The sequence below is a fragment of the Chlamydomonas reinhardtii genome, chromosome 2 (genome assembly GCF_000002595.2).
Source record: "Chlamydomonas reinhardtii strain CC-503 cw92 mt+ chromosome 2, whole genome shotgun sequence".
Taxonomy (NCBI): Eukaryota; Viridiplantae; Chlorophyta; class Chlorophyceae; order Chlamydomonadales; family Chlamydomonadaceae; genus Chlamydomonas; species Chlamydomonas reinhardtii.
The window spans coordinates 1,468,161-1,490,991 of record NC_057005.1 but is presented as its reverse complement, the minus strand read 5'-3'; the positions used below and the strand labels follow the sequence as shown (position 1 = coordinate 1,490,991).

The following is a 22,831-nucleotide window of genomic DNA, read 5'->3' as shown; positions in this document are numbered from 1 at the left end:
AATATGCCTATTCACTCGTAAAACATAATTCCACGACGTAAAAAAAGGTGCCGGGCGTGGCGGCCAATGCGCCTTGTCGCCTTTCACACCTCTGAGCGATGATGCCTCGACCAGGCAACTGACCCTCGGTCGACTCCGCATGGACATCTAGATCACGTGAGAAGACAGAGAGTTTGAGACGTAGCGCGCCGCACCAGCACACCTCTCTCAGCAACACACACTCCCGCACCCTGCTGCACATCCCTCACGTTGCGAGTCACTCACTGCACTCCTGTCGCCGCCTGCTGCCAGGCCTGTGACAATTACCGCCACCACTGCGCACCATCCTTCTACGGCTGCCACAGCGGGGCTCTGCCCCGCCATCTGCGAGAGCAGCTCCGCCCCAGGTCACCCCCGCCGTCGGAAGTTGAAGGGACGCGGCGCCATGCACCCTTTAAATCCGTGCATGCATCTTCAGCACTGGGCGGAGTGCGCTATGGAGGAGATTGCCCTGTCACATATTCGCAATCTAAAGTCTCCATGCGTCCCATGCGCCTTCACACGCCGCCTGCTTACGTACTGCTCCCTGTTGCGCCTACAAGTCCTGCTTGGCGCTACCCGCGCCGCTGTAAGTCCCAGCCTGCGCGCCCGCGCCCGCGCCAGCACCCGCCGTCGCGCCGCCCGCCGCAGCGCCCGGCCCTGGCCCAGCCGCCGCGGAGTTGTTTCCGGTGATCCCCATTTTCCCCTTGCCGTAGACGTCCTGCGCAGGCAGCATGAGACCACACGGCATTAACGGTAATCGTGCACACTGCGGCTTGCATTGCTGTCTCTCACCCACCGGGCTAACCATCCTTATTCCGAACACGCCCTATCACCCCCTGCCGCAGCCCACACATACTGCCTGCAGTTCAATCACCCTCCAGCCGCGGCAACCCCCCACCCCCCACCAGCGACCCGCCCTCCAGCCCCCCCTCCCACCCCCGCTGTGTCTAGGAAGGCTGCCCGCTTCCCCAGCGCACTTTGGATTCGACCCTCGTACATTCCCTGCCCCAATGCCACGCCCGCCTCCTTCACGCACCAGATAGTCGAGTATGGAGTCGTGCGCCTCCTTGGCGCCCGCCTTGAGTGACTCCGCGTCCGGCGAGTGCGTGTACAGCACGTACACCACGCCCGCCGCCAGCAGCAGGCTCAGCACCCGCGCCGCCAGCTGGCTGCGGCTGCCCTTCTTGGGCCGCTCGTACGACATGACGGGGCTGAACGCGTCCAACACGCCCACCTGTCAGGGGGGAGAAGGAGCGGGGGAGCGAGTGCGGCCGGGAAACGAATGGGCGGGCGCGTGAGCCATGGCTGCGCTATCTCCGGACCAGCCGCCCGTGCGCCCCGTGTGCCGCACCACAGCTGCACCCCCTTGGTCTCGGCAGTTGGCAGGGGGTCCAGCAGCTGCCCAGCCCGCAGCCATCACGCCGTCTGCCAACCGCCCTAAGCGCTCGTCCGCCTCCGGCCCTCGAGTCCGCCTCTAGGCGCCATGGCTCCTGCTGCCCTGACTCGTGTCCCTACACCCCCTAAGGTGGGCCAGCAGCAGCTGCCCGGGGCATATTTGGGGTGTGCCTTGACCCACGGCACTCATCTGACCCCACCACACCATGCCGCCCCGCCCCACCCCACCCCACCCGCACGCCACCTCGCGCCCCCGGCCTCACCTCGTCCGACATGAGGTTGGGGAAGAGCCAGAAGGAGTGCCCGGTGGCAATCCACACCGCGGCGAACAGCGTGTAGCGCACCGCGATGATGCCCAGCAGCAGCGCCAGCACCGCCATCAGGAAGTACACCAGCGTCATGCGAGCCCACCTAGGTAGCAGCAGGTCGGGGAGGAGGGGGAGCAGGCACGCAGGGCGTGAGGATGCGGAGAGCGGTTGTAGCTGGCTACCTAGCCAGCGGCTGCGGACTGCACCGGTGAGAGGCGAGGGCGCTGAGGCAAGGAGTCGCACCAGCTGCCCGCCTGCTGGCGCCCCAGACCTAGTCCGTGGCTGCATCCCAGTCTCCGCCAACCGTCAGGAGTATACGTCAGGCGCATACTCCTGACGCCGCACATCCACCCAGCGCCTGCCCCACGGCACCCCAAGCCGCCGCGCCTTCCTCTCCCATTCCTGCTCCCCGCGCCTTCGCTGACCGCCCCCACTCCTCGCTCCGTCTTGCACCCTACCCCCTCCCGCCTCTGCCGCTCCCCAGTCCTAGGCCCTCTCTCGGCCCGCCGCTCACCAGGGCGCCAGCGGGAACAGGCAGGCCGCGATGACGATGACGGGCAGCGCGATGGTGGCGGCGTAGTACCACATGGACGTGGGCCGGTCGTACGTCCACATGTAGAAGGCGCCCTCCGTGAAGCCGTTGGCGTCCTGCGGCGGAGGTGAGGTGGGAGGGCGGCAGCGGACGCGTGCGGTGGAGGTGGTGTGGTGGAGGCTGCGGTTGCGGTTGTGGTTGTGTTGATGAGGAAGGTGGTGGCGGGGCAGTGGTGGTGGGCGGGCGGTGTGAAGGCTGGGGTGCAGATGCGCGTGAAGGCGTGGTCCAAGGGGTGCCGGGTTCGGTGGCTGCGTTACTGGCGGACGAGTGATATGAACTATCCCCGCTCCGGAACACCCTGACACTGGGCGGCAGAGGCGCGAACGGCGCTGTACGGTATGTATCAAGGTGGGCGAGCGGTGGTTGCGCGGCCGGTGTCAAGGGCGGATTCCTAAGCTCCAAGCCTTCACCACAAACACGAAGGAGGACCAGGACCCAAGCTGCCAGAAGGACTGGCACGCGCCACGCGTGCCACAAGTAGACGTGCCTCCACCTTTACCCCCCCCCCCCAACCCGAACGCACCGGGTGCGGCACCAGCGTCCGCGGGAACTTCACCAGCCGCTTCTTCCCGGGCTTGGGCTTCTTGTACTTGCGTTCCGTCTTCTTAACGAGCTTCCGCTTCATAAACAGAACCATCAGCTCAGCGATCTGGTCGTCCACAGTCTTGCCTGCAAGGCCATGCAACAAATTTCTTCAGCTTTCAAACACAAAAGAGCAATAGGCCCCGCCTTGAGGCGTGCATCCCTTTCCAGAGTGCGCAGTGAACTTGCATGCGCCTGCTCACCCGGCTTCGGCGGCACGTGCAGGTTGAGCTTCTCCGGATTTGCCCGGAAGTAACGCGCAAAGTCCTTCCCACGGAAATACTCCACGTATGTCCCATCGCCATCATATGCCTCTAGCTTGGCAGTTGCCCACTGAACACCCTTCTTCTCTCGCAAGCTGTCCGCTAGATGCTTGACTGGGTCCTTGAAGTCCTGTTACGGGCAGCGATGTGTGAGCGGCCGGCCGCTGAAGAATCCGCGGGCATTCTGCGAGAGAGTTCCAGGGCTGTCGTCTATGTGAAATTGCAAGCCTAACCTTGTCTTCGCTCCCCATCGCGGCGATCTGAGCCGCAAAAAACCAAGGGCAAGCGCAGGTGCAGCGGAAAATAGCTTTGCCGGTGTTTTGCAAGATAGACTTTCTCCTTCTATGTATCGTGATGTTATTGCATGTTAATACGAATGCGCTTGGAGTGTGAGGGGGCCCGTCCGTGAGGCCGTCCCATGCTAGTTCGGGGGGCCGGGGGCGGGATGGCCAAGGGAGCCTCCCTGCGCTAGTCCCCAACCTGCTACGTCCTGCCTACAGTCTTCAATGCCCATGCTCTGCCCCTCTTGCGCCCTTGCAAGCCTGTACTGATAAACGCTGCGATTCTGCTCTTGTCTAGCCTGCCCCTGCTGCGACATGACCCCTGACCTGACCTGACCCCTGACCTGCTGAACCCTGCTTGGGCACTGACGCATGCATAGGAACCCCCCTGCGTGCAGTTGGTGCTGTTTGTCGTGACCTAAAAGCTACCTCGATCACCCTCAACCCGCTCCCACCACCAGGTGCCGCGCACCAAGACCGCAGAACACCACGTCGTTACACGCTGTACCGCGGGTCTCGTTAAAGCCCCAAATGCCGTCTGTAAACATCCATGCGACAGTATGTCTGCCTTCCCGCCTCGTCCTTCCATCTGCATCCGTCATCTAACCTATTTGCCGTTCGGCATACACCCCTTGGCTGGGGCGGCCACCAACCCTCAGAGCTCCACGCACTCCCTTCACCCCCCGGTGTCTCTGTATCCGCCCGCCAACTGCTGCATACACAGCGCTTGCCAGTCGCTCGTCCGGGACAGGGTCAAAACTCCCGGATCGAGGAGCGCAAGGCGTGGGCGTTTGCGACACACCGCCAACCACTCGCACCATGGCCGGCCTGGCACCAGCCAGCACCCGACCAGTGGGCCGCGAAAAATGCCCTCAAACATCTCAATGTACGCGCATAAACACTGCCCGGCCACGCTCCAGGGCGTATCTTGGCTACCCACATGAAAATTCCACCATTTACTTGACGCTGCGAGCGAAGTACTCGACCACGTAGCGCTCCAGTTGCTGGTCGCCAGCGGACATCTTAACGCCCACGGAGCTGCGGCTAGCAGTGCCCGCGACGACGGCCACGGTGGGCTTAATGAACACAAGGTGGGCCGGCTTGGGCAGAGGCAGGAAGTGCTTCAGCTCCATGCCCTTCTCCACAGAGCTGCGACGGCCACGAGGACCCGACTCCATGGACTCCTCGAACGCCTCAGGAGCGGCCTCCACAGCCTCCTCCGCGGCGCGCACGGTCACCCGGCGAGGGCAAATGGGCGCCTTGGCGGCCGGGCGCGCGCTGGTGAAAGGACGGGCAGAAGCCCGGGGAGTAGCCAGCATGGTTGCGGACTTGTGCGAAAGTCGGTGCACTAGAGTGGCTGGGAAGTGGCCACAGCCGCAAAAGCTGGTTCTACGTCTCCTAGAGCACCGGGCCAAGTCCGGGCGAATTAGTGTTGATATCTAATTCTAGCGTTAAGGGAAGAGTTCAAGGTGAGCCCGGCAATTGAGCCGAGCGGGCGCAGCACCACAATTCGCGTCCCCGCCCCCATCAACCCGCACGCTCGCTCCACCGCCTTGCCTTAACAGCATTCTTCCAAGAAGTTGTTCCCCACTCAGTTTCTTCTCACAACCACTTGAAAATGATGCTTGTGCGGCAGGTGCCCTGCCTGGCGCAGGTGCGCGACTGCAAATTGTCTTGCTCGCGGAGCGCAGTAGGCGTCACAGCAGCGTTGGTCTGCTATTAAGGATATGGTCATCATTCTTACGCTCAAATGCTGGTTTGCCTGTGCAGAGGGCCAGCGCTCGCAGCGCTGTCCGCAGCCGCCCGGCCCCCTTCACGCCCGCTCGCCGCGTCTTCGCGCGCGCCCAGGTGCGCGAATGTGCGCGTTCGAACAAATTATACGCACGGCAGCTGGTGGATCAGGTGTTCGCTGTGGCGAGTCCACGTCCAGAGCTCGGGATTTCCTGGTGGCTGTGAGGCTGAGGCGCGTAGACCCCTCGCCGCGCCGGCGAGCAGTACCGGCAGCTGGCCCATTCATATGGGTTCATGGATGGCTCATACAGGCCTGGAATTAAGAGGCCCACCGTGGGCTTGCACACAGCAATTTATGGCAGCGATAGCGTTGATAGGCTGCAGAGACTACATATCATAACTTCCGTATATTTCTGATGGCGTAAACGACAGGCCGATGCCGCGCTGCTGGAGGACGACGAGGTCGCCTACGAGGTGACCAACGAGGACTTCGAGCTGGACGAGAACGATCCTGACCTGCTGCTGGGCCTGGAGGCTGTGGAGCTGATGGGCTCTGACGTCGACGCGATGACCGCTGCCGCGGTTGCCGCTGAGATGGAGTCTGCCGAGGACAAGGAGGAGGCTGCTCGCGCCGTTGAGGACGTGATGGCCAGCAAGCTGGCGGCTGGCGAGCTGTCGGAGGCTGAGCTGTCCAAGGTGGCGGCTGCCGTCGGCGACCTGGAGGGGGTGAGCGCCACGTGCAGCGAGGGAGGGTGGGCTGAGGGGGGTTGGGTTGGCGCGTCCATACGCAGAGGGCCTCAGGCGGGACGGGCGCAGTCTGTAGCTAGGGCACCCACAATGTTGACCGGAAATGGCCAAGTCAGCCAGGCCGCAGTCGCCAAATGGGCGAAGAGCAAGCCTGTGCCAAGGCAGCTGCCGCCGTGGAGGACTGGCGGCACCGCGAGACGGGGAAGTCGCGCGGGCTGGAGCATTTGGCGGCAGCAGCCTGCAGCAGCGTACAGCTTTCAACAGCTCCACGGAGGCTGTGTATGGAGGAGGGCGCGGTGTCTGGCCTGCATCTACCACTGCGTCAGCGAACAGATGCGCTCTGAGGCGGCAGGCCGGCAGCCATGCGTTCCAGCGTCACCACGGGTGCACCGGTTGTCATGTGGTGGGACATAGCGCATGTCAGGGTGCATCCGCGCAAGCGTGGGCGATGGGGCCACAAGTACAGGGCCTCCGCTGCCTGAGGCAGGGTGCACGGCGCAACCGAAGCAACGCAGCGGCGGCAGGGCACAGATAGCTAATTCAGCTTGGGACACAACGCTTCGTGCAGCTTAGCCAGCCGCAAGCGGCGCAGCGCCCATCGCCACTTCCGGGAAAGCAGTCATCAGCATGACGATGGCCCCGGATACCACAAGGCCGCGCCTCCGCGGCCTCGCCCGGACGGTGCCCTCCTCCTATTGCGTGAAGCACACCAGCCAGACCTGTAAACCCGGTTTCCTTACACACACGCCTGCACACCCCTAACTCCTCCAGGCTGAGCTGGACGACTTCGTGCCCGCCCTGGCCAGCGACCGCTACGCGGAGGCGGCCGTGTCCTCGGACGACAAGGCGCTGATGGAGCCCCTGAAGCTGAGCAAGGGCGAGCTCCGAAACCTGCTGCCCCAGGTGCGGCGATCGGGGCGAACGGGCGGAGGTGGTGGGGCTGGAAGTGGTGGGGCGGGAGAGAGGGGGCGGATGGGGTGTGGAGAGCATGGGCAGGATGGCCTGCAGGCGCCATGCACCACGTGCGCGATGGCGCCAATGCACCGCGTTGTGCGGACTGGGGGCGGGAAGACTGGAGGATGCCACGGGTGGTTTGACGGTGTAACGACACTTTTCCCAACGCTGACAACGCCCTTCCCCGCCACGTCTGCCCTGTGCCCCCGCCTTGCCGTCCATCGCAGGACTGGGACCAGATCAACGTGGACTTCTTCTCCAACAAGAAGGACGAGAACATCCCCCTGCCCGAGTACCGCCTGAATGTGCTGTGGACCGACAAGAACCTGGCTGTCGCCATCGACCAGGTCTACAGCCGCGTAAGTGCATGTGGCGGCGGGCGGGGGCGGGGGCGGTTGCAGGGGGGCTCGGCTGGATGTGGATGACATGGGCTGATTTTGTGTGGATGAGGCCAGCTGGGTAGCGGTTGCTGCCGATGCTGCCGTCAGCGGGTTAGCCCCTCTTCTACTACATAATGCTTCTGAGCATGCTCTCTTCCGCCTTCCCTCCCTCGTCCTTCGCGCTCACAGGGCCAGGTCAGCCCCCTGACCGAGTACTACTTCTGGCCCCGCCAGGACGCCTGGGAGGAGCTGCGCATCAACCTGGAGAGCCGCCCCTGGATCTCCGAGCGGTGAGTTGCGAGTTACTTGCAGTCGGAGCGGTGGTTGTCACCAAGCCTGTGGCACAATGCTGATGCCTTCCCCCGTGTGGTGCCTGCTACAGCGCCGCCTTGCCTTTTCCCTCCCCTCAACTCCCCTCCGTACCTCTTGTGCCCTCGCAGTGACCGCATCATCCTGCTGAACCGCCTCACCCAGCTGATCAACTTCTGGCAGGACGAGGAGGTGAAGCACACCGTGGAGGAGGCGCGCGCCGAGTTCCCCGACTGCGCCTTCGCCATCGCCTAAGCGGCTGGCCGCTGTGTTGGGTGCTGCGGTGCCCCGGCCTCTGCCACCCTCCTGTCTGCTGTGTGCCTGGCGGCTTGTGATGGAGCGGGCGCGGCAGCAGCAGCTGAAGCGCTGGGGCTGAGGGGCTGCGCTTTGTGTGTGGCTTGGATTGCGAGGTGGTTGCGGAAAAGGAAGAAGTTCAGTGCTTGGAAAAGCTGGGCGGGCGCTCCTCGCCGGTGTGGGTTTGTGGGCACACACCGGTACGGGCGTTGTGGCAACGCGACACGGTTGCTGCAGCCCGCTTGGCTGGAGGCTTGTAGGGTTTTTAGGAAGGGTCGGCGCTTGGGCACGCTTGCAGGCCTAGGAAGACGCTCACATGAGCTCAGGCTGCAGAGTTGCCAAGCAGGATGCTGTTGCGGAAGGAGTCGCTCGCGGGCATGGACTTGTCTGCGACAAGACCCTCCGGGCCTCGCATAGCAGCGCGGTACGTGCGCGTGAGGCGGTGGCGGCGGTATGGCTACTTCCTGTCTGCTGCGTGTGAGCATCGGGCCAGTTTTGGGCATGCGTGTTTGGGGCTGCCGCCCCTAGACGTATAGGTCCGCGTTTGCACACATACGACGTGACGGCAGGAACGGGGCCGCGCCTGTCAGACAACACAGCTGGTAGTGGAGGATAAATCGAGTTAAGTGATAGGGTGAAACTTTTCTGTCATGGGTATGGCGCGTATCTGCCTGCGTCGGCCAGCAGTTGTTTCAGATGCAGGGGGCGGCGTTGCGGGTCGTGATGCCGACACGCAGGGCAGTTGTCCTGGCGAGGGGCCGAATTTTGCCGTGTCACGGCCGCTCGCTGCCGGTTGCGTGTCGTGCGCTGGGTTTGGGAGGATGACTGCACGCACGGAAAGAACAGGAGGGTGTGTGGAGGGCAGAGACCTGGAGCGATGGCTCCATGTAAAATGAAGCTGAGCAAGCGTGAGCGCGCCGCAGGCCGGCCGAACCCTGCTGAGGCGCTGACAGCATGACAGTGGAAACCCCGTGCGTGCTATTAGTGCACCTGCATTTGTCATGTAACCCCTCGGCTGAGGCGCCACCAAGGCACCAACCCCTAGGAGCCCCGCGCCCCGCGCCATTCCGCGTCTCTAGGAGCTCCGCATCCCGCACCGCCAGTCGACAGTCTTCTTCACTGCTGCCCCTGACCCACACACCCACACACGCCGCCTTTCGGCCTTTGGGGGAATTCAGCAACACGTTCTGGGTTCGGCCCCGGCCAGGAGGTCGGGACTGGTCGGGACGCAACGCTGCCTCCTCGCGGTGAATGCGCAGGTCTGCTAAGCCGTCCATTTTGTGTATGTGTGTATTTGTGGATGGGCGCGCGCCGTGAAATACGCCCTACGCGCGGTACGGTGCGATGATGGGTGCGTCCAAGGCTCAGGTGATCGCCGCACATCCGCACATGCACTCTTGTCTCTTGACCACCAACGCTCCTGGCCCCGACTCCTAGTACCCCCAGCCCCCGGTGCGGCCAAGACTCGTGCTAACCAGGCACTCTTTCACTGCTTGCTAGCTATGAGAAACACCTTTATTACGCTCAGCTCCGCACCCAGATTAAGGTATTACAATATTGCTTGCCACCAATTCATCATGAGAAGCCGGGTCACACGCTTTGCGTGCGTTGAGACAGGGTAAGGGGCACGTTTGCGTGCTCCCGTAGTGTGCAGCGTAATTGGCGCTGGGAGTACAGCATGCTGATAGAAGCCTCGGGTGTTCGTATCGCCTTCCGTCAAAGCGCGTGCCACTCTTGCAATCCTGAAATTTAACCTACGTCACCAACGGCCTGAAAGCATGACCATGAACCTCCAGTCTTGTAGGTCAGCCCTTAGGTCGCTACCATGCGCAGTGTCGACAGCGTCAGCTACAAGCACCGCCTCCATGATCGCGGCAGCCCCCGGACACGCACTGGGCCGACACACACCACCGCCTCCTCCCACTCCCCGTCCTCCTCCGCCCAGCCCCCAGCCCCATCCTGCCCCCCAGCTGCTGCCGGTACACCGCCAGCCCCGCCCCGCGCCTCTGCGCCCTTGTCTCCCGCTCCCGCTCCCGTTCCCGCTCCCGCGCCTGCCTCCCCCTCCCTCTTGACATCCACGCCTGCAGGCCCGGCAGCTGCGGCCGCAGTAGCTGCAGCCAGCCGTAGCCGCCGCGGCAGTAGCGGCCTGGCAAAGTCCGCCATCCGTGCCAACGCCGCGCCGCCGCTGAGCAGTGTCTCCGGCTGGAAGCTCAGCTGGATGTCGGCTTCCGGCTCGCTGTCATTGTCATCGTCACTGTCATCGTCGGCGTCGTCCCCGGCTTCGGTGCCGTCCTCCTCTGAAGCAGTGGTCCCCGCCTCCTCCTCGCCTTGCCGCCCCTCCTCCTCCTCCTCCTCGCCTTGCCGCCCCTCCTCCTCCTCCTCCTCCTCCTCCTCCTCCTCCTCCTCCTCCTCCTCCTCCTCCTCCTCCTCCTCCTCCTCGCCTTGCTGCCCCTCCTCGCTTTGCCCCCTCTCACGCTGCACAGGCCGGCCAGCACCTGTGCGCTGGCGCTTCACGCGCGCCGCGCGGCCCCCGCTCCCCTCCCCTGCTGGCGCCATGCCCGGACCTCCGTCATCTGCATCCCCGGCCTCAGCCTTGGCCTCTGCATTGGCAGCCCCGCGGCCCCTCTGCCGCGGGGACTTTGCACCACCGCCTCCTCCAACTGCTCCGCCGCCTGCGCCGCCTGCCGGCCACCGCCGCCTCCTTGCCGCGGCCCTGGTTCCTGACGCCAGCCCCAGGCCCTGCGCGATGAAGGGGTCCAGCCGGGGGTCCAGCAGCGGCTCGCCCTCCGAGTCACTGGAGTAGCAGTAGCCGCCAGCACCGGCCTGGTGCCGCCGGTACCCCTCCTCCTCATCATCTGCCTCGGCGTCCTCCCGCTCCGCCGTCTCCCCGCCCATGCCAGGCCGCTGCTCCCGCTCCCGCTGTCGCTGCTGCTGCTGCGCGCGCGTCTGCTGCCGCTGCCGCATGAGCGCGAGGGCATGGTCCCCCAGCGTCCGCCTCACCAGCCACTCCTCCGGCGGCGCCATGAGCCGCGCCATGTCCCCGCCCGTGCGTGACACCAACACCTCCACGCTGCTGGCCCGGCCCCCGCCCCTGCTGCTACTGCTCCTCCCGCCGCTGCTGCCGCTGCCATTGCCGCCGCTGCTACAGCCGCGCTTGGCTGCCGGTGCGGCCACCGCCGCAGCCGCCGAGCCGGGCCCCGGCCCTGCCTCATTCAAGTCTGCTGCTGCTTGCCGCGCGCCGGGCTGCATGTGGGTCAGCCGCAGCCGCAGCAGGTCGAAGGACTCGTCTGCGAAGCAGGGGTCCAGCTCCTCCGTGGCCGCCACCGGCTGCGTGGCCACCCCCAGCACCAGCACCGCGGGGCTCGCGGCGCCGGCACAGGCATGGGCGCCGCCGGCAACGCCCAGGTGATGACGCCCGGTGATGACTATGTGCCTGCATCAGCAGTAGCATGAAGCATACAACATCAGCCAGGACGACGAAGATGGGTGTGGCGGCTCCTAGCAGCAGCCCTGCGCCCGTCCTCCTGAACCCGCGTAATGCGAGTCTCTCACCACCGCACGTCACAAGCACAACCACGTCCTGCTTACCCCATGCCACGGCCTGAGGGCGTGATGGCCAGCTGGCACACACCCAGCAGCTCCGGCGGCCTCTGCGGCTCAAGGCTGTCAGCTGCATCCGCCTCCACCCCGTCCTCCTCCTCCTGTTCTGGCGGCTGCGTCTCGGCGTCTGAGCCACTGGCAAGGTCGGAGTCGCCTCCAGACCCAGGTGTGTACTGCAAAGTCGCCGCGGGCTCGTGGAGCACCATTGTCAGCACCGACGCCGGGGCGCCGGTAGGCCGCGCAGCCTGAGTGGCAGCACGTCGGCGAGTCGGGGTCGGCTCTGCGCTGGTGTCCTTCTTTATCCATCCGCCGCTGTCCGGTTCGTCATCTGGCTCCTCAGTCAAGTCCTCATCGCTGGGTTTCGCGTCTGCTAGGGCTGCCTCGCGAGGAAATTGGGTCCCAGATGGCGCGAACAGGTTCACGCTCTGTACCGAGTACAGCGCGTCCTCAGGAATCTCTTTTTCATCATGGCGCTGCTGCCACGGAAGCACAGCAAACTCCTGGCCGATTCGCGTTCGGTCGCGGACTTTGGGCATCGTTCTCACAGAAGCGCTGTTTTTTAGTAGCTAGCGGCGCATCGTGTTGGACACTGCAATGCAATGAACTGTGATATGCGTCGCTATCAAAGTCCGGAGCCGAGTTCGGTGAGTTACGGCGCACAGCACGCATGCCATGCGGGCGCCCGCTAAACTTCATCAGGGGTGGGCAATGCCCATCCAGTCTCGCTCGTCTCATACGCTCCTACAAGGCGCTCACCAGCGGAGGCAACCATGAAAGAATATCTGCAGTGCCTGCGCCTGCCATCACCACGCACCTCACCATTCACCACGCACGTCCCTGTCACCATCACGATGCCGCGCGCTCCTGCCTCTGGCGCTACAAGCCCACCACACCTAGCCGGCCACAACAACCTACTGCCTTACGAGCCCACTGGCAGCGCATCGGGCGCCGCAGCAGCCGCACCCCCCTCTTCCGCTTCCTCCCGTACTGCCGCTGCCGCCGTCGCTCCTGCTGCCACACGCTCCCTCGCCTCCCTCTCCGCCTCCCCCTCGGCCTGCCCCCCCTCCCCCTCCCCCTGCTTTTCCCCCTCTCCCGCCTCACCTCCCTCCCCTTCCTCCCCATCCCCAGCCGCTACATCTGTCGCCAGGTACCCGTCATTGAAGAAGGAGTGCGCCAGCGGCTCTCCGGGCTGCCGCGCGCGCGCCAGCATTCCCTCCACCAGCGCTATGGCGGAGGCGGACTTGGGGCCCATCCAGAACACCTTGCCGCAGCAGCCGCAGCGCCAGAACTCGTCCACCAGCTGGGAGCGGGGCAGCAGCAGGAGCGGGTGGAGGGGGGAAAGGGGCGGGGAGGGAAGTGGAGGAGGCGATATCCTAGTCATTGAAGAATTGGAAGCTGGGACAAGGCAGGCGAGGCTGCAGTGGGCCTTTCGCGCTGTGAAGAGGCTACCAGTAGTGATGGGGTCGGTCGGAGAAGCAAGCCGAGCTGAGTCATCAGTCAACGTCGGCCGCGGCCGCGCCAACACGCCTGCCTTGCTAGCGTGGAGGCGCAACCCTTCACCCTCGCCGCCCGCCAAGGCGGCGGCCGTACTCACGTCGTACACCCGCGGCGGCACCAGCTCCCTGGCCGCCTCCTTGGGGCAGACCAGCTGGAAGGCGGCGGCGTTGCAGGCGTTACAGCGCGACATGACCAGGGCCTCGTCGAACCTGTGTGTTTTGGAGTGCGTGTATGTGTTGTGTGTGTGTGTGTGTGTGTGTTTTTGTGTGTGTTTCGGAGTGTGTGTGTATATGTGTGTGTGGGTGTGTTCCGTGGCGCCACCATGACCCGCGCCGGCCGCCACCTCCTCACCCGGCACTCCCCTCTCTCCTCCTCCCCTGCCTTCCCCTCTCCCTTCCCCTCTCCCTCTCCCTCCCCCTCCTCCCCCCACCTCCTCCCCCCCTCTTCCGCCCCGCCCCTCTCCCTCACCTGACCCCAAAGTGCTGCGCCAGCTCGTCCAGCTGCTGCTGCGGGTCGTCGCTGCCCAGCACGTGCGGCGCCGCCACGTCACGCCGCTCTGCCAGGCGCTGGTCGCGGGTCAGGAACACGCGGCCCTCGGAGGCGGCGCGCGCGGTCAGCTGGAGGCGGGGAGGCGCAGGGTGTGGAGGGGTGAAGGGGATTGAGGGAGGCGAACGGAGATGAGGGGCAGGTGGGGGCAAGGAACGACTGCGATGTCGCCATGGAATTCCCCGCTGCCGCTGCCCCTGGCGCTGTTTCACGCACCCGCGCCAGCTCCTGTTTGCCGGGCGAGGTGCGGCCCACGTACTCGGCGTCCAGCCCCAGGCAGCGCAGCCACCTGCACCCACCCACGTGCGCGTCACGTGTTGCACCGCGATGCGAATGATACTGCAATGCCGTGAGTGTTACCCCCATCAAGGAGATAGGGGTGGCAGTGAGGTCCACGACACAGTGCAAACTGCGCGGTGCCGGCTAGCCAGCCGTGTGCCTAGTATCTCAGGAGGCGAATGCTGGGGCTGTGCCGAGCGCCGTGACTTGACGGGGTGTGACGCCGCCCGCACCTGCACAGCCGCCCTAGCATGGAGTCCAGCAGGAAGCGGCTGGGCGGCCCGGCAGTAGCCACTGCCGCAGCCGCGGCGGCTGTAGCAGCCGCGTCGCCGGCACCGGCAGTAGCAGGAGCGCCAGCGGTGAGGAGGTTGGGGTAGGAGGCGGCGGGCGAGGGCGAGGCGGAGGGGCCGCCGGAGGCGGGCGCGCTGCCGCCGCCGCCGTTGCCGCCGCCGTCGTCAGCCACGATGTCGGCTGAGCGGCCGCCTGTCAGCTGCAGCAGCTGTGGGAAGGTGAGGCCCAGGACGGCGGAGGAGACGCCGCTGCCGCAGAACAGCAGCCCCGGGCGGGCGGGGCCGTGGGCGGCAGGAGGGGAGGGGGCTGGGTAGGAGGGGGGGCTGGAGGAGGGGTTGGAGGCGGATGCGGATGAGGCCGGGATGGGCGCTATGGCGGCTGAGGAGGAGGAGGAGGAGGCGCACGATGGAGGCGGAGGTGGCGGCGGCAGCGGAGCGCTATTCGTGTTGCCAGGAGGGAGGGCGGCGGCAGCCACCGCGGCGGCCGTACCTGTCAGGGCCTGCTGCTTCGGCTCCGGCTCCTCCGCCTCCACCACCGCCTGCGCCTGCGCCTCCCCCTCCGCCTGCGCCTCGGCGGCCCAGCTCAGCCCCTCATCCACCAGCACCGGCACGGGCGAGGGGTGGCCGAACGGCGGCAGCGTGCCTGTGTGGGCGGCGGGACGTCGCGAGGGGGTGGGGGGGGGAGAGGGTTACCGTACTGGGACTACTGGGGTTACTGGGGGAGGTGCACCCACTGCCGGAGCTGGCACATCCGCAGCGAGCGCGCAGCGTATGAAGCCCATTCGCAGCCCGGTGCGGTGGCCAGCGAAGACCCCGCTAGAAGTTTTCCAACGAGAGTTAAGAGCGGGTGTGCTGCCCCGCCGGGCGCCTATGACTTCCCTGCCTCCTTAGGCATCCCTCCCGGGCCCTATTGCGTTGGGCTCGGGCACATAAGCCCACCCCACCCCCAACCCGAGCCCCGCACCCGACGCCGCACCCCGGACACCCGACGCCACACCTGGCACGTAGCCGTACGCCGACACGCACTCGCCCGGCGTGGCCACTCGCAGCGCCCGCCGCGCCACGCCTACCGCAGCAGCCACCTGCAACAACAGGGCGCATGGGGGCAGTGGAGGAGGGCGGGGGAGGAGGGCGGGAGTGAGTCACACGCACGCGCATTGCAATCTATGAAATGATGTGCAGTCCTGGTATCGATGCGTGGGTTCATAGATCCGGTCCGGTGACACGGAGCACTGCAAACCCGAGCACGTCGTGCAAATCCCCAGCAGCCACACACACGGCGCGAGCACCTTGCGGTGGCAGTGGCGGCGGCGGCGGCAGAAGTGGCGGCGGCGGCGGCTGCTCCCCGGACCGGCCTGGGCAACAGCGCCGCCGCCGGCCCTGGCAGACCTGCCCTCCCCGCCAGGCCCCGCTGGCACCGCGACTGGCGCAGCACACACGTCGTCCCCCGCATGCCCATCGCTCCATAGCTGGCCCCACCGCCGCCGCCGCCGCCGCCACTGCTGCCCGCGCCGCCGCCAGCCGCCGCCGCCGCCGCCACTGCCGCCGTCACCACGGCGCCGGGCGCCATCGCCCGGCGCGCAACATGACACGCACCGGCACACCGCCCCCAGCTCTTCCCTGCTACTGCTACTGCCGCAGGCCCCGCAGTGGCGCTACTGCCGCCCCCACTGCTACAGCACACGCCCCCGGGGCCTAAGCCGGAGCCCCCTCCTGCCTTGTGCCAGTCGAGCCGTCGGTCCCCTCGCACAGCCGCCAGCCAGGGTTTCCCAGCCGCCAGTACGGCAATGCTCTTCGCGATGCGACACGTCGGCACGCCAACCGCCGCCGCCGCCTCGGCTGCGGTGGCGGTTGGCGGCAGCGGTGCTACTGCGGTTGGTGCTACTGCTACTGCAGGTGTGGGTGCGGTTGAGCTGGGTGGGCATGGCGGTTGCGGCAGTTGCGGTTGCGGCGGCTGAGTGGGCGAGGCGGTTGCGGTTGCAGTGTCGGCGGCACCTGCGATAGTCAGGGCAAGCGGGCAACGGGGCGCCTTGCTTTGGAAACCATGCTCTATACGGTACTCACAATGCCGGGGGCAGGGGTGCCGAGAATCCCAAGAACGCCACAGACAACCGGGGAGTCTGAGAGTCATGCGACTCCCAGCGCGCATGGCGGCCCGATTCCCGCCTCCAACTCACCTGCAGCGGGTGCAGCAGGTGCTACTGCCATTGCTGCTACTGCCACTGCTGCTACTGCCGGAACCGGTAGCCCCGCTGGCTGCAGCCACCACACCGCGCCGCCCAGCCCGTGCCGCGCCAGCGCCGCCGCCACCCCGGGCGGCAGCTGCTGCCCCCCCGCGCCCCCCGCCCCGCCCGCCGCCTCGGCGGCGCCAGTGCCACAGCTGCTACAGCCTGCGGCGGCCTGCGGCGACAGCGGCTGCGGCGGCGCCGCGAGAGCCGAGGCAGCCATGGAGGTGGCTAGAGGCAGCGTGTCTCCGTATGCCCGACTGAGGGCCTTGATAGTCCCTCCCGACGTAGGCAGCGCTAAAACGCTGGCAGCGGATCGCCCCCCGCCACCGCCGCCGCCTCCACCGCCGCCGCCGCCTCCTCCTCCACCGCCGCCGCCAGCTATGCCCCCTCCTACACCGGATGTCGAAACCCCGCCGGCATCGGCTCCTTGGCTGCTTGCTCCGCCACTTCCGCCACCTCCCCCCCCACCACCACCTGCACCTCCGCCACCATCCCCTCCCTCCCCATCCTCACGCGGCCGGCTCGGGCTGCGCGGCTGGCAGCTGCCCCCGCCCGCCGCCGCCGCCGCCGCCGCCGGTACCGCCGCTCCCGCCGGCGCCTCCGCTGGCGGCGCCGCCCGCAGCTGCTCCTCGCCCTCCGTCGTCGCCGCCGCCGGCGCCGCCACGCTTGCCTGCGTTCAGCCGCTGCTGGCGTTCAGTACATTGCCTGCGCCTAGAAAAGTTACTCGATGATAACGGCGTCACATCGCCGCAGTAACATCATAGCATGCCGCAACAACATCAACACCTAGGCGTCAGCGGCCCCCCAGCACGGCAATGATACCTACACAAACACACGCACACGCGACAGCACGAGGACCTACCTTGCGCTTCTGCGGAGTGCCGCCGTTGCTCCTCGGGCCGACCGGCGACGGCGATGCGCCCGCCGTGTACGACACGGTTTTAACCGCCTCGACCTGGTCCGCCACGCCCGCCGGCAGGCGGTTCCGCAGCTCGCCGTACAGGCGTACGAGCACGTGTGCGTCCTGCGCCGCGTACGTCATCTGGCGGGCGCTCAGAGGCCGGGCCTCCCAGTCCGACACCTGGGGGCCGAGGCAGAGGGGGGTTGCAGGCCAGGACATGGTGGTTCGGCAACGGCCTGGCGGCAATGGCAGGGGTCAGAAATCCGTGCGGGCTGGCCATGTATGTCAGAAGTCGGCTCCCTCCCTCCCTCCATCCCTCCCTTCCTTCCTCCCTCCCTCCCTCCCTCCCTCCCTCCCTCCCTCCCTCCCTCCCTCCCTCCCTCCCTCCCTCCCTCCCTCCCTCCCTCCCTCCCTCCCTCTGCCCCCGCGCCTGCATGGTCTTGTCCAGCGGCTTGCCCAGCAGCCCCGCCGCCAGCGTGGAGAGCCCCGCCTGGAAGGCCCGCGCTGGCAGCTGCACGGGCGGCGCGCCCTGCAGGGCACACACATGTAGCGGCGGCGGCGGCGGCGTTGTGTGCGGTGTGTGCAGGACACGGGGGCGGACAAGGACAGGCATGTTAGACGAGGAAAGGACCAGCGCCGTGTGACACTGTTACGCTGCTACTACGGTATTTATCAGGCCAGGCCAGGCAACGCAGGGGCGACACACACACGCACACACACACACACACACACTCATACACTCTTTGCGCTTTGTTTTCCTTGTGCTCTTCAACATACACACACACACACATACACATACACATAAAGAGCGCACGGCGCACACACCTTGGGCCGGGCCGCCTGTGCCTGCGCGATGAGGTGCGCCCGCCACAGCTCCCACACGTCCAGCGTGGCGGCCACGCGGCGGAAGGCGGCCACGGCTGGGTAGGAGCCGCTCAGCTTGGCCAGGTCACCTGGGGGTGGCGGGGAGGGGGTGGCCGTTCATCATTACCGTCGTAAATGACGGCTTCTCTAGGAGGCCGCAGGCTTCTCTAGGAGGCCGCAGGCTGACAGAGAAGGCTAGTTCTTGTGACGATGAGTCGTACACACTGAGTTGTAGCCAGGCACGGAAGTGGTAGCCGTCCATGTGGAGAATGGAATGATAAAAATCACATTTTTTAAGAGTGCCGACGTCCGGAGGCGTGGTGAGTGGGAGGGGTTGGTGGTTGGTGGTTGGTGGGAGGGCAGGGTGGAAGGGCGGGTGGGAGGGCAGGTGAGCGGGTGAGGTAGGTGGGCAGGTGCATGGAACGGTAAGCAGGTGGGCGGGTGGGACTGGGGTTGGCAGAGCGAACGGAATAGGGTACAAGCAAAAGGCGGTGGGGCCTACACAGCGTGTAGGGAGTTGCACAGATTGGTACAGAGGAGTACATAGCGAAGTAGACAGGCGCGGGGGGAAATTTCGGGTTCGTCTGGCAAGTTCCCGACTTGCCTCGCGGCGGTGTGTCTGGCGGTCGGCACACAGCCGATACCCCCCTGCCTGTCTGCCTTCCCCCCTGTCCCGCACCCACGTTGCACCCGTAGTACGTCACGACAGCCACCCAGGCACGTACCCGACAGGCCGAACCCCAGCACCAAGCAGCCGCCCTCCGCCGGCGTCCGCGAGAACAGCGGCAGTAGCACCGCGTCCAAAGGAGTTGTGGCGGCAGTAGCATCGGCTGCAGCCGCCTCCTGCTCGCCTCCCGGAGCGGCGGCGGCGCTGCTGCTACTGCCGGGCCCGCACAGCGCGATCAGGTCGAACAAGACCGCCCAATCGGCAGTAGCAACCTGCAGCAGCGCCGCAGGCGAGCCGCCGCCGCCTCCCCCGCCGCCTCCCCCGCTGCCAAGCAGAGCCGCAAGCCCGCCCGGACCGCTGGCGGCGGCGGCGGCGCGCGCGCTCGCCTTGCGCTTGCCGCCAGCCTCGCCTTCCGCGCCGGTGGTCTCCCCTTCCGTGGTTTCGCCCTCGGTGGTTTCGCCCTCGGTGGTTTCGCCCTCCGCGACACCGGTGTCGGCCTCCGCCTCGTCTGCGGCCTCCAGCTCGCGACCCGAGGCCTTCCACTCCACATCAAGGCCCAGCACCTGTGATCATACACACACACATAAACATAAAGATGTGTTTGAGTGAGTCTTCCTTCTGTGTTGTTATTAACAAATGCAGTGTTGCCCCACGTGCGCTAAAGTGTATGCCGGTGTGGCAAAGGCTGCTTGGCTGCACAGGCGCCTGCAGCCAGACGCCCGCACCCAAGGCCGCGTGGCCGCATGGCATCACTGGCCCAAGCACGTCTGCGCCCCTGCACCATACACACACACATGTACATACGCACGCACACGCACGCACAACCACACCTGCCACCTGCAATCTAGCGCACACACGCACCTGCGCGCCCGCCAGCGCCTCCGCCGCCGCCGCCAGACCCTCTGGCCCGTCCGCCCAGATGACCCGGTCCGACGGCAGAGCCAGAGGCAGGTACCTGCAGCGGGGGGGGGGGGGGTTACATTCATGATTAGTTAAGGAAGTGGTAGACGGGGGAAGTGGTAGGTGGGGGGGGGGGGCGACAGTAGGGCGGCGGCAATAGGACGGCAGTACGGCGGCAAGGGCAGGGCAACACGCACCACCACGCCCCCGCCCCCCCCCCGCAGCACCCCCGCAGCACCCGCCGCAGCTCACTTGGCCGCCCGCGCCGCCTCCTGCGCCGCCAGCGCCTCCGGGTCAATGAGCGCCGCCATGAGGGCGGGCGGCAGGCCGAAGCGCTTGCGGTACTCCTCCGCCAGACCGCCCTCGCCCGCCTCCACCATCTGCGGCAGGGCGGTGGGGGTGATATTGGAGTGGTGGCTAGTGGCGGCGGAGGATGCAGGATGGTAAACACGGTCATATTGCAACTAGTTCGTAATGCAGCGCGAGAATACTTGTATGCTGATGCTGGAAAGTGATAAGTTCGGTACCCAGGATTCCCACGGCTCCGCCATGTCTTTCCCTCGCTCCGCAGCACGCCCGCATCCCATTCCAGCCTTGCCTTGCTTGCTTGCGACTGGAAACCACGCCACCCCTCTCCGGTTCCAGTCACGACTTGAAACCACTCCACACCGCACACACCACCCCTAAGAACACCACCACCAGCAGCACCCCCCATTCCACCACCGCCCGCCTGCCTCACCGCCCTCAGCAGCTCCGTCTGCAGCTCGGCGTCAGTGCCCACAAAGGCCGCCGCCACGCCCCACACCCGCTTGGAGGCCAGGCGTGCGAGCGAGGAGCGCCGGTAGCGGGCCTCAATGTCAGGAAACTCCTGTGGAACAGTGCGGGTGGGGTTATATTCATGGTCATCGATGGGCCGTACGGTGTGAGGCGCGGCGCGTGTGGCAGCCCGATGGCCAGCCAGGAGCAGCACTTGGCACGCGTGGCGCAATTTGCACACAAGTGTTGTGTAATGACAGCAAGGAGCGGCGTATGCACGGGGGCAACTTGCCAACATGTGTAACGACGGGCGCTGCCCCGGGCCCCGCACGCCCCAGGCCGCAGGCCCCATGCCCCAGGCCGCAGGCGCCAGCTACCCCGCCCACCTGGCGCAGACTGAACAGGCGTGTGGCTCGGGCCGCGGACTTGAGGCGGTCGGCGTCAATGCAGATCTGGACGTACAAGATCTGCGGCGGCGGCAGGGGGCGGTGTGCGTTCTTGAGGGCAACGCGCAGGACTGTTTATGGGATGCGAGGCAGTGGTGCGTGTCCTTGAATTGCGAGGGGTGGGCAGCGCGCGGGCAGAGCAGTTCCAACAATCGCAACGGCAAAACGCACACGGAACCCCACCCTCGCCCCAACCCAAACCCCACGCCCCGCCCCGCCCCGCCCCGCACCTGGTCCTGCCTCGCCAGCCCCGCCGCCCACTTCTCCGCCGCCGCCTCCTTGCCCTCCGCCACCAGCAGCCGCAGCAGCGCCGGCCTGTCCACCAGGTCGCTGAGCTCGGGGAAGGCCGCCACCAGGCCCAGTCCCGGCGTGAGCGTCACGCGGTCCAGCAGCAGGCGCGACACGGCGGCCGCCAGCGCCTGAGGACCGCCGGGCGGCAGGTCCGAGCTGCGTGCGTGGGTGCAGTGGTCACGGGTGGGTCGGTGGGTGGGTGGGGTGAGGGGAGGGGTTCAATGCATGATTGATTAAGACGAGATGCAGCAGAGGGGAGCGGAGGTCATTTCGGGGGAGGGTGTGGATGTGGCAGGGAGGAGGAAAGGCAAACACGATTACGGTAGTTCAGGAAGTGATAGACGGTAGACAGGGGTGTGTGGGTGGGTGTTATTTGCCGAGCCCAAAGAAATAGGTCCCAATCGTTAAGGCGGAGGCCGGGAGGGGCTGGAGCCCCAAACGAAGCCGGGCTGGAAGGTTGGAGGCCAGCAAAGATGGCGCCGCCACGCCATGCAGTCATCATGCCCACCCGGCATTGGCTACCCCACTCCACACGCCCGCAATGGGGCAGTCCCGCACAGCCAGTATGCGTACACACACACACACACACACAAACACACACACACACATATATATATATATATATATACACACACCTGGTGATGCCGAACGCCTGCGCAATCTTGAGCGCTACGCGCGCGTGTCGGGGCTGACTGTACGCCGCCGCAAACAGCGCCTGCACCCGTGCCGCCCGCACCACAGCCGCCGCCGCCCGCAGCTCCGTCACTGCGTCCGTCTCCGCCGCGGAAGCGAGGACCATATCGAATACGGAGGCGGAGGTGGTGGGCGCTGGCGGCGGGGCGCCGGCGGCTGGCGGCGCCGGCGGTGTTGCGCTGGCGGCTGTGGCGGCCGCCGCCGCCGCGGCGGCGGCGCGGGCACGCGTGTGTTGGTGTATGAGATCTAGAAGCAGGTGGGACAAAGTGCCGCTGCGCGCGTTCTGTTGTTGTTGCTGTTGCTGCTGCTCCTTCTGCCGCTTGGCGGTTTGAGTCTGTGCGGCCTCCGCGGCTGCGTATTCCGCAACGGCCTCTGATGTCGCTGAGGCCGCCGCAGGTGCAGCTGCATCCGCGTCAGTACTGTCGGCAGCACCGCTGCCTGCTGCCGCAACGGCCTCGGCGGCCTCGGCTGAGGTGCCAGGAGCGACGGCCTCGTCCCCAGCAGGCGTCTCCGTGTCGGTTTGCTCAGCCGCTGTTGCTGGGCCTGCCGGTGCATTGGTGATGAGCTCTTCGAGGCACGAGATTAGGAAATCGAGAGAGCGAGCAGCGGGAATGGTCTTGAAGAATGATGCGTTGAGGGACTGCTGCACGGTCTTGAAGTGGAATTGCGGTGTTGACAACAACTCTTCGACAGCGTCCAGGAACGGGTGAACGTTGTCAAAGGGCCTCCCGCCACCGCTTGCCGCGTCACTTACGAGCTGCCCCCAGTCGGGAAGCGTGGTGTTATCCCCCGACATTCCTATAACTAGCAACTATGATGCGATCTCTAATGTTTTTGAAAGAGAAACGCCGAAACCCCACGCATTGTCCAGGTCAACGAATTCAGTCTTGGCGTGCTTCTGCTTGCTCGTGTAATGCTGGTCCGTTGTATGTCTATACAGTACTGAAACATACGCGACTATCTGATATCACCAAGTATATATGCCCCCGCACATCACCGAGGACGGCCTTCATTCC

General features: G+C 66.1%; 5 protein-coding genes across 6 annotated transcripts; 1 reads left to right on the top strand and 4 right to left on the bottom strand.

Annotated features, from left to right (window-relative positions):
* Positions 1-19: 19 nt before the first annotated feature.
* On the bottom strand, positions 20-3,521 carry CHLRE_02g084050v5 (uncharacterized protein). The gene is made up of 7 exons (XM_001701665.2): positions 3,395-3,521; positions 3,102-3,291; positions 2,840-2,985; positions 2,239-2,372; positions 1,680-1,827; positions 1,058-1,255; positions 20-739 (listed from the first exon to the last, which is right to left on the bottom strand). Exons 1-7 carry the CDS (start codon positions 3,410-3,412, stop codon positions 575-577), a joined length of 999 nt encoding a protein of 332 aa, XP_001701717.1. The 5' UTR covers positions 3,413-3,521; the 3' UTR covers positions 20-574.
* A 404-nt stretch (positions 3,522-3,925) lies between these two features.
* Positions 3,926-4,891, bottom strand: CHLRE_02g084000v5 (uncharacterized protein). Its single transcript, XM_001701664.2, has one exon. The coding sequence runs from the start codon at positions 4,759-4,761 to the stop codon at positions 4,399-4,401; it is 363 nt and encodes a 120-aa protein (XP_001701716.1). The 5' UTR covers positions 4,762-4,891; the 3' UTR covers positions 3,926-4,398.
* Positions 4,892-5,011: 120 nt separating this feature from the next.
* CHLRE_02g083950v5 (uncharacterized protein) lies at positions 5,012-8,760 on the top strand. The gene is made up of 7 exons (XM_001701859.2): positions 5,012-5,096; positions 5,213-5,290; positions 5,606-5,899; positions 6,692-6,823; positions 7,102-7,233; positions 7,444-7,544; positions 7,695-8,760. Exons 1-7 carry the CDS (start codon positions 5,061-5,063, stop codon positions 7,816-7,818), a joined length of 897 nt encoding a protein of 298 aa, XP_001701911.1. The 5' UTR covers positions 5,012-5,060; the 3' UTR covers positions 7,819-8,760.
* Positions 8,761-9,394: 634 nt separating this feature from the next.
* On the bottom strand, positions 9,395-12,021 carry CHLRE_02g083935v5 (uncharacterized protein). The gene is made up of 2 exons (XM_043059296.1): positions 11,446-12,021; positions 9,395-11,290 (listed from the first exon to the last, which is right to left on the bottom strand). The coding sequence occupies exons 1-2, from the start codon at positions 11,991-11,993 to the stop codon at positions 9,706-9,708; spliced, it is 2,133 nt and encodes a 710-aa protein (XP_042926930.1). The 5' UTR covers positions 11,994-12,021; the 3' UTR covers positions 9,395-9,705.
* A 48-nt stretch (positions 12,022-12,069) lies between these two features.
* On the bottom strand, positions 12,070-22,751 carry CHLRE_02g083900v5 (uncharacterized protein). Of its 2 annotated transcripts, XM_043059294.1 has the most exons (19): positions 21,758-22,751; positions 21,062-21,278; positions 20,772-20,852; positions 20,369-20,497; positions 19,882-20,009; positions 19,591-19,684; positions 18,788-19,292; positions 18,024-18,151; positions 17,629-17,727; positions 17,160-17,378; positions 16,247-16,967; positions 15,666-16,064; positions 15,359-15,492; positions 15,067-15,151; positions 14,013-14,712; positions 13,717-13,789; positions 13,423-13,571; positions 13,052-13,163; positions 12,070-12,757 (listed from the first exon to the last, which is right to left on the bottom strand). In XM_043059294.1, exons 1-19 carry the CDS (start codon positions 22,609-22,611, stop codon positions 12,377-12,379), a joined length of 5,208 nt encoding a protein of 1,735 aa, XP_042926928.1. In that variant the 5' UTR covers positions 22,612-22,751; the 3' UTR covers positions 12,070-12,376. The 2 variants fall into 2 exon arrangements, with proteins under 2 accessions (XP_042926928.1, XP_042926929.1); XM_043059295.1 differs by lacking the exon at positions 15,359-15,492 and having other exon boundaries at positions 15,787-16,064.
* Positions 22,752-22,831: the final 80 nt, after the last annotated feature.